The sequence below is a fragment of the Gossypium raimondii genome, chromosome 12, assembly GCF_025698545.1.
Source record: "Gossypium raimondii isolate GPD5lz chromosome 12, ASM2569854v1, whole genome shotgun sequence".
NCBI lineage: Eukaryota > Viridiplantae > Streptophyta > Magnoliopsida > Malvales > Malvaceae > Gossypium > Gossypium raimondii.
Window position 1 is genome coordinate 1,799,938 of NC_068576.1, and position 12,584 is coordinate 1,812,521.

The window sequence follows — 12,584 nt, forward strand, 5'->3', positions numbered from 1 at the left end:
TGTAAAGACTTCCCAAAACAGATTTAAAGGAAATTAATTTTAATTAAGAAATTACAATTAAAATTTTTATGTGTTTTCTATGCCTGAAATTTTGATGATGTCATATACCATGTGTCAGCTATACATTAGTTATGTGTGGTACCTCATACAAAATATTAACACCGTTAGCGGTTGATAAGTTTAAGTACTAAATTGTACTAAAAAATTTAGATCTTGAATTAGGAAAAATGCCATGTTCAGGATACCAAATCTTATATTAAGCCCTCTATTTATTATAATCATTCTAATATTTCCAAACTTTATAATAAAACATGTATTTTATATACTACTAATATGTATTATCAAATTTTATATTTAAATTAAATATATAAAATTTAAATAGATAAAATCATAACAAGTTGAATTAGACATATATATCCATATTAAATTAATAACTATATTTAGTTCTATAAAGCTTACTTTTTAAATTTAAGTTATATATAAAAAATTCTATTTTAATTTTCTTACGTAGATTTTCATGAATATACTTCTTACATAAATTTGATTAATTTTCTTTTATTTCTATTTTTTTTAACGTGACAACATCAAATTCGTTAAAAGAGCTGTCCGCAAAAAGCCGCGCGTACGTCAAAAGCCAGATCCTCACAGTCATAGGCTAACACCGTGGGACGAATAGTTCCTCAAGCGCGTGTAATTCAACTCCCTCCTTTATCCTACTCCTTAATTTCTGGTTTTTAGTTAAAATGAACTGGAAGTAGTTAAAAAATCACGCACGCTTGAAAGTTGAAACACAGCGTTTTCCATTTCCGTTCACCGCGTGATCTTCAAGCATCATCCCCATTTTTTTTTCCAATTAGAGGAAAAACGCAAATTCATATCAAAACGAAGATCAAAATGCGAAACCCTAAAATCTCCCAACCCTCTCTCCTCTAAACCTTCATCTCCTTTTCCTATTAGTTGTTTTATTGCCTCAACCTCTTGTTTTTTTTTTTACCTTTTTGCTCATGGCGGAGGTCGGCGCCGGCAGCGGCGGAAGTTCATCTTCGAGGAGAGAAGAGATTAATGGCGCTGGATTATCTTCGATGGACTCTTTAGAATCTCGTTGGGTGTTCCAAGATGAGGACGATTCTGAGATCGATGACGAGGAAGATGACGACGACTATGACGATGCGCCGCATCTTGCTGGAGTAGATTCCGATGACGAGGATACTCAGGATCAGCGCTTGATTCGCACTGGACCACGCATCGATTCCTTCGATGTTGAAGCTCTCGAAGTCCCCGGTGCACCAAGAAGTGATTATGAGGTACATTGTCGTTTCGTTTTCAGATTTACTTGCTTGACACACTTTTATTATGCTAATCTAATAGAACTATTGGCTGACTGTAATTTGAGAATTTGGAATTCAATTGGTTTTTACTTTGGTATCTTTGAGGAGTACTTCTTATTTTTTAATTTGTTTGGTTGTGCGGGAAGTTAATAATTTCTTCTTTGGTAAGTCAAGCTTCAATAGTATGTTGGCAGAAAGAATTATGGTTTTAGTCTAGGTTAATGAATGAATGAAATGAAACCCTTGACATTATGAGTATTTAGTGATCTCAGTTGTTAAATATATAATTTAAGGTAATAAAATTACAGCCTATTTTGGACAGAAATCTGGACTGAGGTAAGTTATGGCTGTATTTCTATATAATGCATTAATTCAGGCTGAGTTATTTACTCTGAATTTGAGCCTAACCTTAGTATGCTTTTCAAGATAATTAATAAATAAAGTTTGCGAGGCAACTGTGACTTTGTTTTGGAAACATTACATACTTCCTTCAGTCCTTCCAACATCTGCCATTCTGTTGTCTGGACTGCTTAGCATTGTTTTATTATTGCTTTGGTTTTATTTTTTAGAAAAGCTACACATGATAAACTCAAGGAATAATTTTGTTACTTTTGACATTCCTGTTGAATTCTACCTTTCTTGCACTGTTACATTGAGTGCGAGATTGTTCTATCACTCTACCTGGTAGCAAGTCTAGATTCCATCCCGTCACTGTCCATGTGGACAGTATTTATGATTACACTTGAATGTTTAAACTTTTATGAAAAGTCTAGATTCTATCACAAGATTATGAGGGATGCTGGTAAATTCCCTTGAATTACCATCCCAAAGGATGGGATACTCTGAAATTAATGGTGCCTTAACTAGCAGGGAGGTTGTTTTGTAGCATTACGATGACCATATGACTTTTAATGGTTTTTCATGACCTTTATTTTTCTGAAAGATCATACTTTTCTTGTTGCAAATAAAAAAGCTTGTTTCTCGTGATGTTTGTTGGATCAAGTGAAAAACTTTCTTATAGCTATCTATGATAACCATGGTACTGGAAATAAGATAAATTTTTATTAAATTTATTCCAGGTACATTTGTTTTTATTCTCGTGTTTATATGTTCACTTAATTTTGATCTCAGGACTTTGGTATGGGGAGGAAAATAGTTCTTGCCTTTCAGACACTTGGAGTTGTATTTGGAGATGTTGGAACAAGTCCATTATATACCTTCAGTGTGATGTTTAGCAAGGCACCTATCAATGGGAATGAAGATGTTATTGGAGCATTATCACTTGTTATATACACCTTAATCTTGATCCCCCTAATCAAATATGTCCTTGTGGTTCTTTGGGCAAATGATGATGGTGAAGGTATGCTGGATTTTCCCAATCAAGACAGTATTTATGAGCTTTTATGCAGGCCTTAAACATGTGTAGAATATATATTCCATCTTAATTGCTTCATAACTTTTCCAATTGGTTTCTTGAAGGTGGTACTTTCGCATTGTACTCATTGATTTGTCGACATGCTAAGGTCAGCCTTCTCCCAAATCAGCTACCATCAGATGCTCGCATATCAAGCTTCAGGCTAAAGGTGCCATCTGCTGAACTTGAGAGATCACTTAAAATAAAGGAGAGACTAGAGACTTCATTGACTCTGAAAAAACTTCTTCTGGTGTTAGTGCTTGCCGGCACTTCTATGGTGATAGCTGATGGGGTTGTCACACCGGCAATGTCAGGTTTCCATATGCTATTCTCTTGATTTTTTAATAATTGTGGTACGATTGAGTAGAGCATTGCTATACTGCTTTTGCATATTGACATTTATGTGATAACTTATGTTTATTTTTTCTGATGTAGTGATGTCAGCTGTTGGTGGTTTAAAGGTTGGAGTTGATGCAATTGAGCAAGGTAGGTGGAATTCCCTGCTGTTATCAACATTAAGAGATCATTATTACTTTGCTTGCACTATTTAATAAAAAATCAAATGGGACTGGCTGGTCAGACCGGTTGAATTTGTAGCCCATCTAATCCAGTAATATGCTGTAAACCTGGTTTTCTCAAACCACTTAAAATCCAATTGAGCAGACAAAACCTGGATTAAATACTTATTTATTGTTTTATTACTCAAATTATTTTAAGCAGTGAGTTTCAAACCTTTAAACTATTAACTAAAGTTTATATTTATTTAATACTAAAATAACATATTAATAATATTATCTCTTTTGATTTGATCAGAGCCCCCATCATTCAAATCCAATCCAATTTTCCATCCATTGATTTTATGCTGTTTGTTAGCTAATTCTCTCGGATAGGTTGCTTTTGTTTCTTAGTTTACCATGTTGGTGAGGAATATTTTGCGAAACTTAATTCACATGTTTAAAATTTACTTGTTCTTTGCATTTAATATCAGACCATGTTGCGGTTGACTAGCTTGTAGGTCTCCTAGGTTATTGAGTGATCCTTTGTCTAGAATTGTTTTTGTGCTATTTGTGACGATGATTTAACTTTTGCTAGACTGTAGTTTGTAAGTTGGGTTAAATCCTACATTCTGCATGGATCTATAAACATGTTATGATGGAGCCCCATGTCTATCCCTTTTTCTTTTGCCTGCCTACCTGCCTTTAAATTTTAAGAGTTTATTTTCCTTTATGATTTTTGCAATATTATTACAAGTGAATTGCTAGCTTTTTGAGTTAACTTTTCTCTTTTCTTTATATGCAGATGAAGTGGTGATGATATCAGTTGCCTTTCTTGTGATTTTGTTCAGTGTACAGAAGTTTGGAACAAGTAAAGTGGGACTTGCTGTAGGCCCTGCTTTGTTCATATGGTTTTGTTCTCTAGCAGGCATTGGAATTTACAATCTTCTTAAGTATGACACCAGTGTCTTGAAGGCATTTAATCCTGTTCACATCTATTTATACTTCAAGAGGAACTCAGTTAAAGCTTGGTATGCTCTTGGCGGTTGTCTTTTATGTGCAACAGGTAACACATTAGTAAAAGATAGCTGTCATTTTATTCAAATTTCATTCATATCTTAAATATAATTTCCGAGAGTGCTGTAGTGCAACATATTTGTCCTGCACAATAATAGCTTTGAATAAGTTTTCCTTCAAGTTATCATCTCACATTGCCCTGTACATTTTTGTTGCATCTCCTAATGCTTAATTTGCTGCAGTGGAATGTAACTCTTTAGGTGTTAGCCCAGTTAAGTTAAAAGTTATGCATTTGATTCAACTTTGATGAATTTGACGTAGAGCATTAATGGTCATTGTATCTTATCTTTCGATGCTGTTGATGGTTTGTGTTTCAGGGTCTGAGGCAATGTTTGCAGATCTTTGCTATTTTTCGGTGCAATCAATCCAGGTAATGGAGCTAGAAAACTTGGTTACCAATCTTCTGGTTCTCATACATACTTTAATACATTATAATGACTGATGAAATTGCTAGGTTACTTCTTTTGATTTGTGTGATAGTTGGTTGTCTGCAGCTTACATTTGTTTTTCTCGTATTGCCTTGCCTATTGTTGGGTTATCTGGGTCAAGCTGCCTACCTTATTAATAATCCTAGTGGTGAAGAGCAGCCTTTCTTTTATTCAATTCCAGGTAACTTTATCATCAATGGGTAGTGGATCTCCAAATAATTGAATTCCTATTTTCTGATTTGGAACACTGTCTTGCTTGCCTTCCTCTAAATGAGAACTTTTTGGCTCCATATAGGTGGTATGTTTTGGCCAATCTTCCTCGTAGCTAATATTGCCGCTTTGATTGCCAGCCGAACTATGACAACAGCCACATTTTCATGCATAAAGCAATCAACTGCTCTTGGTTGTTTCCCTCGCCTGAAAATCGTTCATACATCTAGAAAGTTCATGGGTCAGATCTATATCCCAGTCATAAACTGGTTTTTGCTGGTAGTTTGCTTGATCGTTGTGTGCTCTATCTCCAGCATTAACGAGATTGGAAATGCATATGGTAATATTTTCTCGTAGTCTCTCTCTCTATATATTTATATATATTGCTTTCACTGACAGTATAATTTCTGTTATCCTTGAATGAATCTGTGATGTCATTTAATTCAAAAACCTAGATTTTTTTGGTTTTACGGGGAAGATAGCTGAAACAAACTGCCAATCTTATCCGAGTTTTCTCATCTTTCTGGTTTTGGTTTTTTTTCTCAGGTATAGCAGAGCTGGGAGTCATGATGATGACAACAATTTTAGTCACCATTGTCATGCTTCTCATATGGCAGATAAACATTGTAATTGTCCTGAGCTTTGTGATCTTTTTCCTGGGTTTGGAACTGACTTTTTTCTCCTCAGTTTTATGGAGTGTGACAGATGGAAGTTGGATAATCTTGGTTTTTGCTGTGATAATGTTTCTCATTATGTATATCTGGAATTATGGTAGCAAGCTTAAGTATGAAACTGAAGTAAAGCAAAAGCTCTCAATGGATTTGATGCGAGAATTGGGCTGCAATCTTGGGACAATTAGAGCTCCTGGCATTGGTTTGGTTTACAATGAGCTGGCAAAAGGAGTACCAGCTATATTTGGCCATTTTCTAACTACACTCCCTGCAATCCACTCCATGATCATCTTTGTCTGCATAAAGTATGTCCCTGTTCCTATGGTGCCTCAGAGTGAAAGATTCCTGTTCAGGCGAGTCTGCCCTAAGAGTTACCATATCTTTCGTTGCATTGCCAGGTAAGATGCTCTGGCTGGAAACCCCAAACCTGTTATCTTGCCTAACCCAGTTCCTTTTTGTGTTAGTTGGGATTTATCATCATTTCAGGTTCAATCTTTGAAGTGCAATATTTATCATAGAAACTAACTAGCATGGTAAAAAAGAGATAAATCTCAAAATTATACGAGAACTCTAGTCCAATGTGCAATGTGATAGGTGAACTTTGATTTTGTGCAATTGTATACATAAAAATTGTGATTTTATTCAATTTTTTACAAACCACTAACTATGTGATTGATGTAACATCACTTTATGTTTACATATTACATAAACAATTGCATTATCCCACATGAAAATAAATGGATATATTTATTTTTCTAAATTCATACAATTGTATCAAAATCAAAGTTTTAATTGTATGATTGAACCAAAATCAAAATTTTACATGTACAATTGCATCAAATCAAAGTTTAGGTATCACATTTCGTATTAGATTAAAGTTAAGGTGTAAATTTGAGACTTATCCCTCGTTAAAATGCCACCTTGACTGGAAGTTGTCAATATTAAACTGGCAATAAAATCGGAAAAGTAGATTATATATTACTATGCGTGCAATTCCTTCCTTTTTTTCATTTTTCTTCAGCCTTATCCCTTTCTCCATTCTCAGGTATGGTTATAAGGATGTCCGTAAAGAAAATCACCAGACATTTGAGCAGCTGCTGATCGAGAGTATTGAGAAGTTCATTCGTCGAGAAGCTCAGGAAAGGCAATTGGAAAGTGATGGCGATGAAGACACTGATAATGAAGAGGATACCTCTCTCTCAAGGGTTCTCATAGCTCCCAATGGAAGTGTTTACTCACTTGCTGTTCCACTGTTGGCTGAGTTCGGGAGCTCTAGTAATAATCCCATTTCTGAAGCAAGCACCTCAGAGGAGGTGACGGCAGATTTGCCTGTAGATCCATCAATTTCTGATGCGGAGCATGGTTTAGAGAGGGAGCTATCGTTCATACGCAAAGCTAAGGAATCTGGAGTTGTTTATCTTCTTGGTCATGGAGATATTAGGGCAAGAAAGGATTCCTGGTTTATTAAGAAACTAGTTATCAATTACTTCTATGCTTTCTTGAGAAAAAATTGCAGGAGGGGCATTGCAAATTTGAGTGTGCCCCATTCGCATCTCATGCAGGTTGGCATGACTTACATGGTTTGATGGTACATTTTTGCAAACCAAAATAAGGTGCATAATTTTTCTCACTTTGAAAAGAACGGTTCCACAAAGGAAGATGAACATTCAGAAAGGGCCTATCTTTTCAGCTTATCTCTGATCGAAGCTGCATCGTGGAGCTCAAGTCAACTGCTAACAGTAAGTCTTAAACCTTTCTCTTGATAACGCCGGCCCCTTGAATCTGCAAATTTGTTATGGAATACTGTTTGTTTTCATTTTGTTTTGCTGATTAGGAAGTTTTGTAACGATTCTGGAGTTGCCTTTCCTTTTCCTGTATTGGTTTTTTCTCTGTTAGAAGCTGGTTCATATCAAATTAAATCTTGTTGTAATTATTGGGGCAGATATTTTAATTTTAACTTTTTCCGTTAAGTGAATAGATATTTTGGTCAAATCTTAATATATATAAAAAATTGAGTTAAAAAATTACTTGTTATTTTAACTCTACATGCCAACGGTGTTGTAGTTTTTTCTAGAAATTATTATGGTAATGGTATTTATTAAGGATCTGGTTATCAGTTAAGAAATAATAAAAAATTTGTACTGAATTAGAAAGGCATTAATTATTATTTTTGAACGTAAAGAATGCATTAATTATGATCTTTGTATATAGACATCATATTAACTAGTGTGGATTAGTTCACCTTTTTCCTTACTAGAATTTTATATTTTGAGAAAAAAGTTTTAGAAAAATGGATATATGTTATTTAGAATAATATTCATGTATTTTTGGAGTGAATTGATATTTTGTTGTGCAAAAATATATTATATTAATTGTAGGAAGAAATAATTACTCGTATTTCTAAAAGAACAGGTACATTTTAAAGGGAAAGAAAAGGTACAATTTAAAAATGTAAAAAGTATATTGAATAATTGGTTATGTTTTATTTCTTAGTTATTTAATAAACATTAAAAGATTATTATTATTGTGATTTTAGTTTAGGTTCAAAAGTAAGAGTTGGTGTGATATCAAATTAAGTAGAGAGTTTGATAACAGTAAGATAAGTACTGTGTTATGTTTTTTTTTAAGGCTTGAGGATTGAGAAGGGATTAACACCCTTTGATTTAGATGGTGGACAATGACAGAATCCTCTCCGATAGGGCATCAACCCATCATAATGGGTCATGGTTTCTGTCCTACCATGGGCACAAACAATGTTTACAGAGTACCCTCCTCCTTACCACCTTTTCTTTTTTTCATTTTATGAAAATTTGTTAAATTCTAATTTTGGTACTTTTAATATGCTTCATTTTGAGATCTAATCTTTATACTTTAATTTGGTCTCTATGTTTTTATAATTTTATTAATTAATTCAAATTCTTAGCTTTTTAATTTAAATATTATGTGGTTATATGTATTTGAAAGCAAATTTTTTAATTCCATAAAGTTGAGAAATTAAATTTTTGAAAATAAAAGTTGGAGTACTTAATTTCAAATGTATGAAGTGTAGAGACTTAAAATCATGGTTATTTGAACTGGTCGAACCATTCGAGGTGCCAGTCCGAAGAAATGCATCAGATTGGTTGACTTGCGAACTAGTACATGCTTGTAGAACTAGACTAAAAAATCAATTGATCCGATTTTTTATTTTTAAAAATATTTTTATTTTTATGTTTCTAATGATTCATTTAATCTAATAATACGAACTAGTAGTTTGACCAGCTCAACTGCTATTTTAATTCTAAAAATTTTGCTTAGAGTATATTTAATTTTCAAATTTTTATTATATAATTTCATTCAAATAAATAATTAATCTAGCACGGGTAAATAAACCATATTAGTAATAAAACTAAACTAAGGTAGGAGCAAATAAGGACGCAGAAATTCAATAATAAAGGACTAAAAGTGGTAGAGTTGCTAAAATACCTTTTCAAATTCAGATAGGTAGGTTACCGGCTTTTCTTATAAAACTAACCTAAAAAAACAATTAAATACTTAAATAACCTTTTTTTTTTCTATAAAATACGAAAATAACGTAAAATCTATAGTAAAAGTTGGTGGAGACAAAGTGTTTAGTGCCACCAACATGCCACGTCAGCAATCTGTATAAAAAAATTAATTGCTTGGTGGAGCCATGTAGAATGGTGCCACTAGTATAAATATTAAAGAAATATTGCGATTTTTAAAAAAAATGAGAGAGCTTTAAACAATTTTACATTTTTCTAGTGGAGCCAAATAATTTGGCGCTTTCAACACCCTAACCTAATCTGCTGCCTATTCAAACAACCTGAATTTTTTTTTCATTCGTTGCTTTTTCTGATTCTTTCTTTCATTTCTTTGTCCTTTTTTTATATTTTGTTTTTCTTTATTTACTTTTTCAGTTTTTTTATCCTTTATTTGCTTTATTTATTTGTTTATTATTGGCTTTATAATATTTTAAATATTTTAAATATTGTTTTTTAAAATTTAAATATATATTTTAAAAATTTAAACATATTTTAATATTATAAAACATTTAAAATATATTATTTTTAAATATATAACCTTTCAAATTTATTATTTGTTTTATAAAATTTTTAATGTATATTTTAAAATTTTAAAATTATTTTAAAGATATTCAAACGTTTTTTAAACTATATTTAAAATTTTTAAAAATAGTATTTTATTTGGTGGATTCATTTAGAATGACTCCATTTAGAATGGCTCCACCACTTTATTACAAGTGTAATTTTTTTAAAATATGTTTTTTTAATATAAAATTTTAAATTTTAATATTTTATTTTGGAGCCAATAAGAATGACTTCACCTCTTGGTTCTCTAGTATATATAGAATGGTGAAGTTGTTGTATTTAGTAGGAGAGTTCAAAAATTCTGTTGAAGATGAATAACGAGGTGTTTTTGGTGTACGTTCTTTTTTATGGTGAAATTGTTGAAGGTGATGTTAGTTGTGTATTTCAAGGTCGGCAAAGAGTAGGGTTGCGATTCAAAAAAAATGTGAAGCTGGCAGAAATGAAAAGGAAGATTAGTGTGAAAATAGCTATCTGTTGTGGAAGGGCGATGTCCAGATTATTTTACAAGTTTCTAATCTCTACATATCCATTGAAATTTTGTGAGATGCAACTATTAGATGATGATGACTTGGACACTATGGTGGTCGACTGGAAGTGAGAACTCTCAACCAGTTGAGTTACTTGCTGAGTTAGAGGACATAAAGCCTGTTGAGAATGTTAGTCCAATGAGTCAACATCGCGAATTTGACTTTAATCTTAATGCCGGATGGACAGACCAGTTAGAATGCGAAGAGACATCGCAGATACCCGAAAATCCAAATTATGGTGGGAGTTCGTATAACAACTCTACCCTCGATCCCAATCTACAAATACTTCGGAAGTGATAATAAACACAGAGGCAAACATCGGGGAAAGGACCAATAATGGTGAAGATTCTGATCAGGACGTTGAAGATTTTAGTGACCCCAATGTTGATGAAGTTCTAGACGATATTGATGATGAAGTCCCGAAGGAGGTTGAAGATGTTCACGGCCCTTCATTCAATAACTGGAGTCGTGGCATTGTTTTACGAAATGAACCTGGGGGCGACATGTTGAACGTAAATCCAGATGCAACGCATGCATCCGAGTTCCCTAGGTACGCCGATATAGTACCTGCTCATAGATTGGCATCAAATCCGTAGTTGGAGGAGGAGTTGTTCGTTGGGAAACAGTTTGAGAACAAGACAAACTGTGTGTTTGTCATCAAACAGTACAACATGAAGTTGTTGATTGATTACAAGGTTGCCAAGTCTACACCGACATTAACAGTTAAACTTGATAAAATATTATCCACACTTATGAGTCGTTAAATGTTAAGTATAAATTTGTTTTTACCTATTTACAAGTGGCCACGATTATGGTTGGTGCCTAACAGCCGCTAGAAACGGCATCCTATATAGAGCCCAGGATTGCAACAGACCCAGGCAACCAGCCATTTTACTAACCCCATGTTTTGTTGCTCGGCAAAGCTCACGGTACAATATGGCCAACACTGCTGATCCCTAGCTGTAAGTACCGGCACGAGAGAAATCATCCAATAGAGGCAAGTACTTTAAATGGACCCTATTAGACGTGTTGTCTGGCATAAGTACCCCCGATCAACTGCATAATATAGGTTCGAGCAGCACACATCACCTCGTGCTCAGTGACGGTGCTCGATAACTCCTTAAAATTTGCTCTCAAACATGCCAATGTCAAGCATGTGAAATTCTGTTCCCTATCACTAGGGGCCCGTCGAAGCAATCTGTGGCATAGTACTGAAGGTTCCAACACTTTGCTTCGGCCCGTGACCACAACACCTTCAACTCGTAACCCAAGTTGCATAGCGCATCTTCCAATGTGATAGTTCACTCCCCGCATGGCATAATAAAGGTGTAGGTCTCCGTACACCACCGCTCAACCAAGGCGGATATTAAGTTCACCATTAGGTTAAACATTAGGATCAATGCGACGTCCCCAAATCTCGCCAACTGTAAGTATGACATGATTCGCTAGTCCAGATCGTACTTGGGAAAATGAAACCGCGACCTCAAAACCCGATACTCATCCTGTATGGTAAAATTTTTATAAAAATATGATAAATCAATTATCTATATAATTTAAACATAAAATTATATATTGAAAAGTAAAACTAAAAGGTTGAGAAAACAAAAACATCACATTTATACTATACCAATGTAGTCATTCTAAGTATTTTTTATTTAATTTAAATTAAATGAGTAATAAAATATTAATAATAGAATAAAGATTTGTCATAAAATATCAATAATAACACGTAGAGATCAAATGTGATTATTATGTACTAATCATAGTTAAGCATTAAAACAAAAGGCAACCATATAACTACAAAAAGTACATAAAAAACGATAATGTTCTAAAAAACATAGGTGGTATGGGTAAATATAAAATAAAAGACTTATTTTCATTGAATCGATATCGATAATAATACATAGAATTTTACATATAATATAAATTAGGCATATTCAAACTCGAAAATTTATTTTACATGCGAGAACTTTTATAAAATTAAGCGTAAATATCGTCATATTAAAAAATTAATATATAAATTTATGAATGTGTCACAAATTAAAAAAATTATAACTAACACATAGAGATCAATTTCATGCAAACATGAGTTAAAAGGGATAATAACAACTAAATAGAGATCAGTTTTACACAATCAAAACACGTTGAGCAAAGTAGCGCTTAGTAAGAAAAAACGAGAAACTAAAACATTTTTTATTTAATTTATAATCAATTTTACTGTTTCGTTGATACTTGATGAAGTGTGATCCGTATTTACTCCGTAAAATATTTTGATATATGTATAATTTAAAAAATTATATAAATTAAATATAATTAATTATTATAT

The 12,584-nt window shown here is 33.2% G+C and overlaps 1 protein-coding gene across 1 annotated transcript; it reads left to right on the plus strand.

Moving 5' to 3' along the window:
• The first annotated feature begins 680 nt into the window (after positions 1-680).
• On the plus strand, positions 681-7,552 carry LOC105762723 (potassium transporter 7). The gene is made up of 10 exons (XM_012580582.2): positions 681-1,304; positions 2,460-2,688; positions 2,808-3,056; positions 3,178-3,228; positions 4,042-4,302; positions 4,631-4,683; positions 4,808-4,922; positions 5,037-5,291; positions 5,498-6,020; positions 6,668-7,552. Exons 1-10 carry the CDS (start codon positions 1,005-1,007, stop codon positions 7,206-7,208), a joined length of 2,577 nt encoding a protein of 858 aa, XP_012436036.1. The 5' UTR covers positions 681-1,004; the 3' UTR covers positions 7,209-7,552.
• The last annotated feature ends 5,032 nt before the right edge of the window (positions 7,553-12,584 follow it).

What these genes read in the sequence shown, in the direction of transcription:
- LOC105762723 (XM_012580582.2), top strand. Translation starts at nt 1,005, where the DNA reads ATGGCGGAGGTCGGCGCCGGCAGCGGCGGAAGTTCATCTTCGAGGAGA. An exon ending in TGTCACACCGGCAATGTCAG is followed by an intron (nt 3,057 to 3,177) that starts GTTTCCATATGC and finishes TTTCTGATGTAG; the next exon opens with TGATGTCAGCTGTTGGTGGT. An exon ending in TTTCTTTTATTCAATTCCAG is followed by an intron (nt 4,923 to 5,036) that starts GTAACTTTATCA and finishes GGCTCCATATAG; the next exon opens with GTGGTATGTTTTGGCCAATC.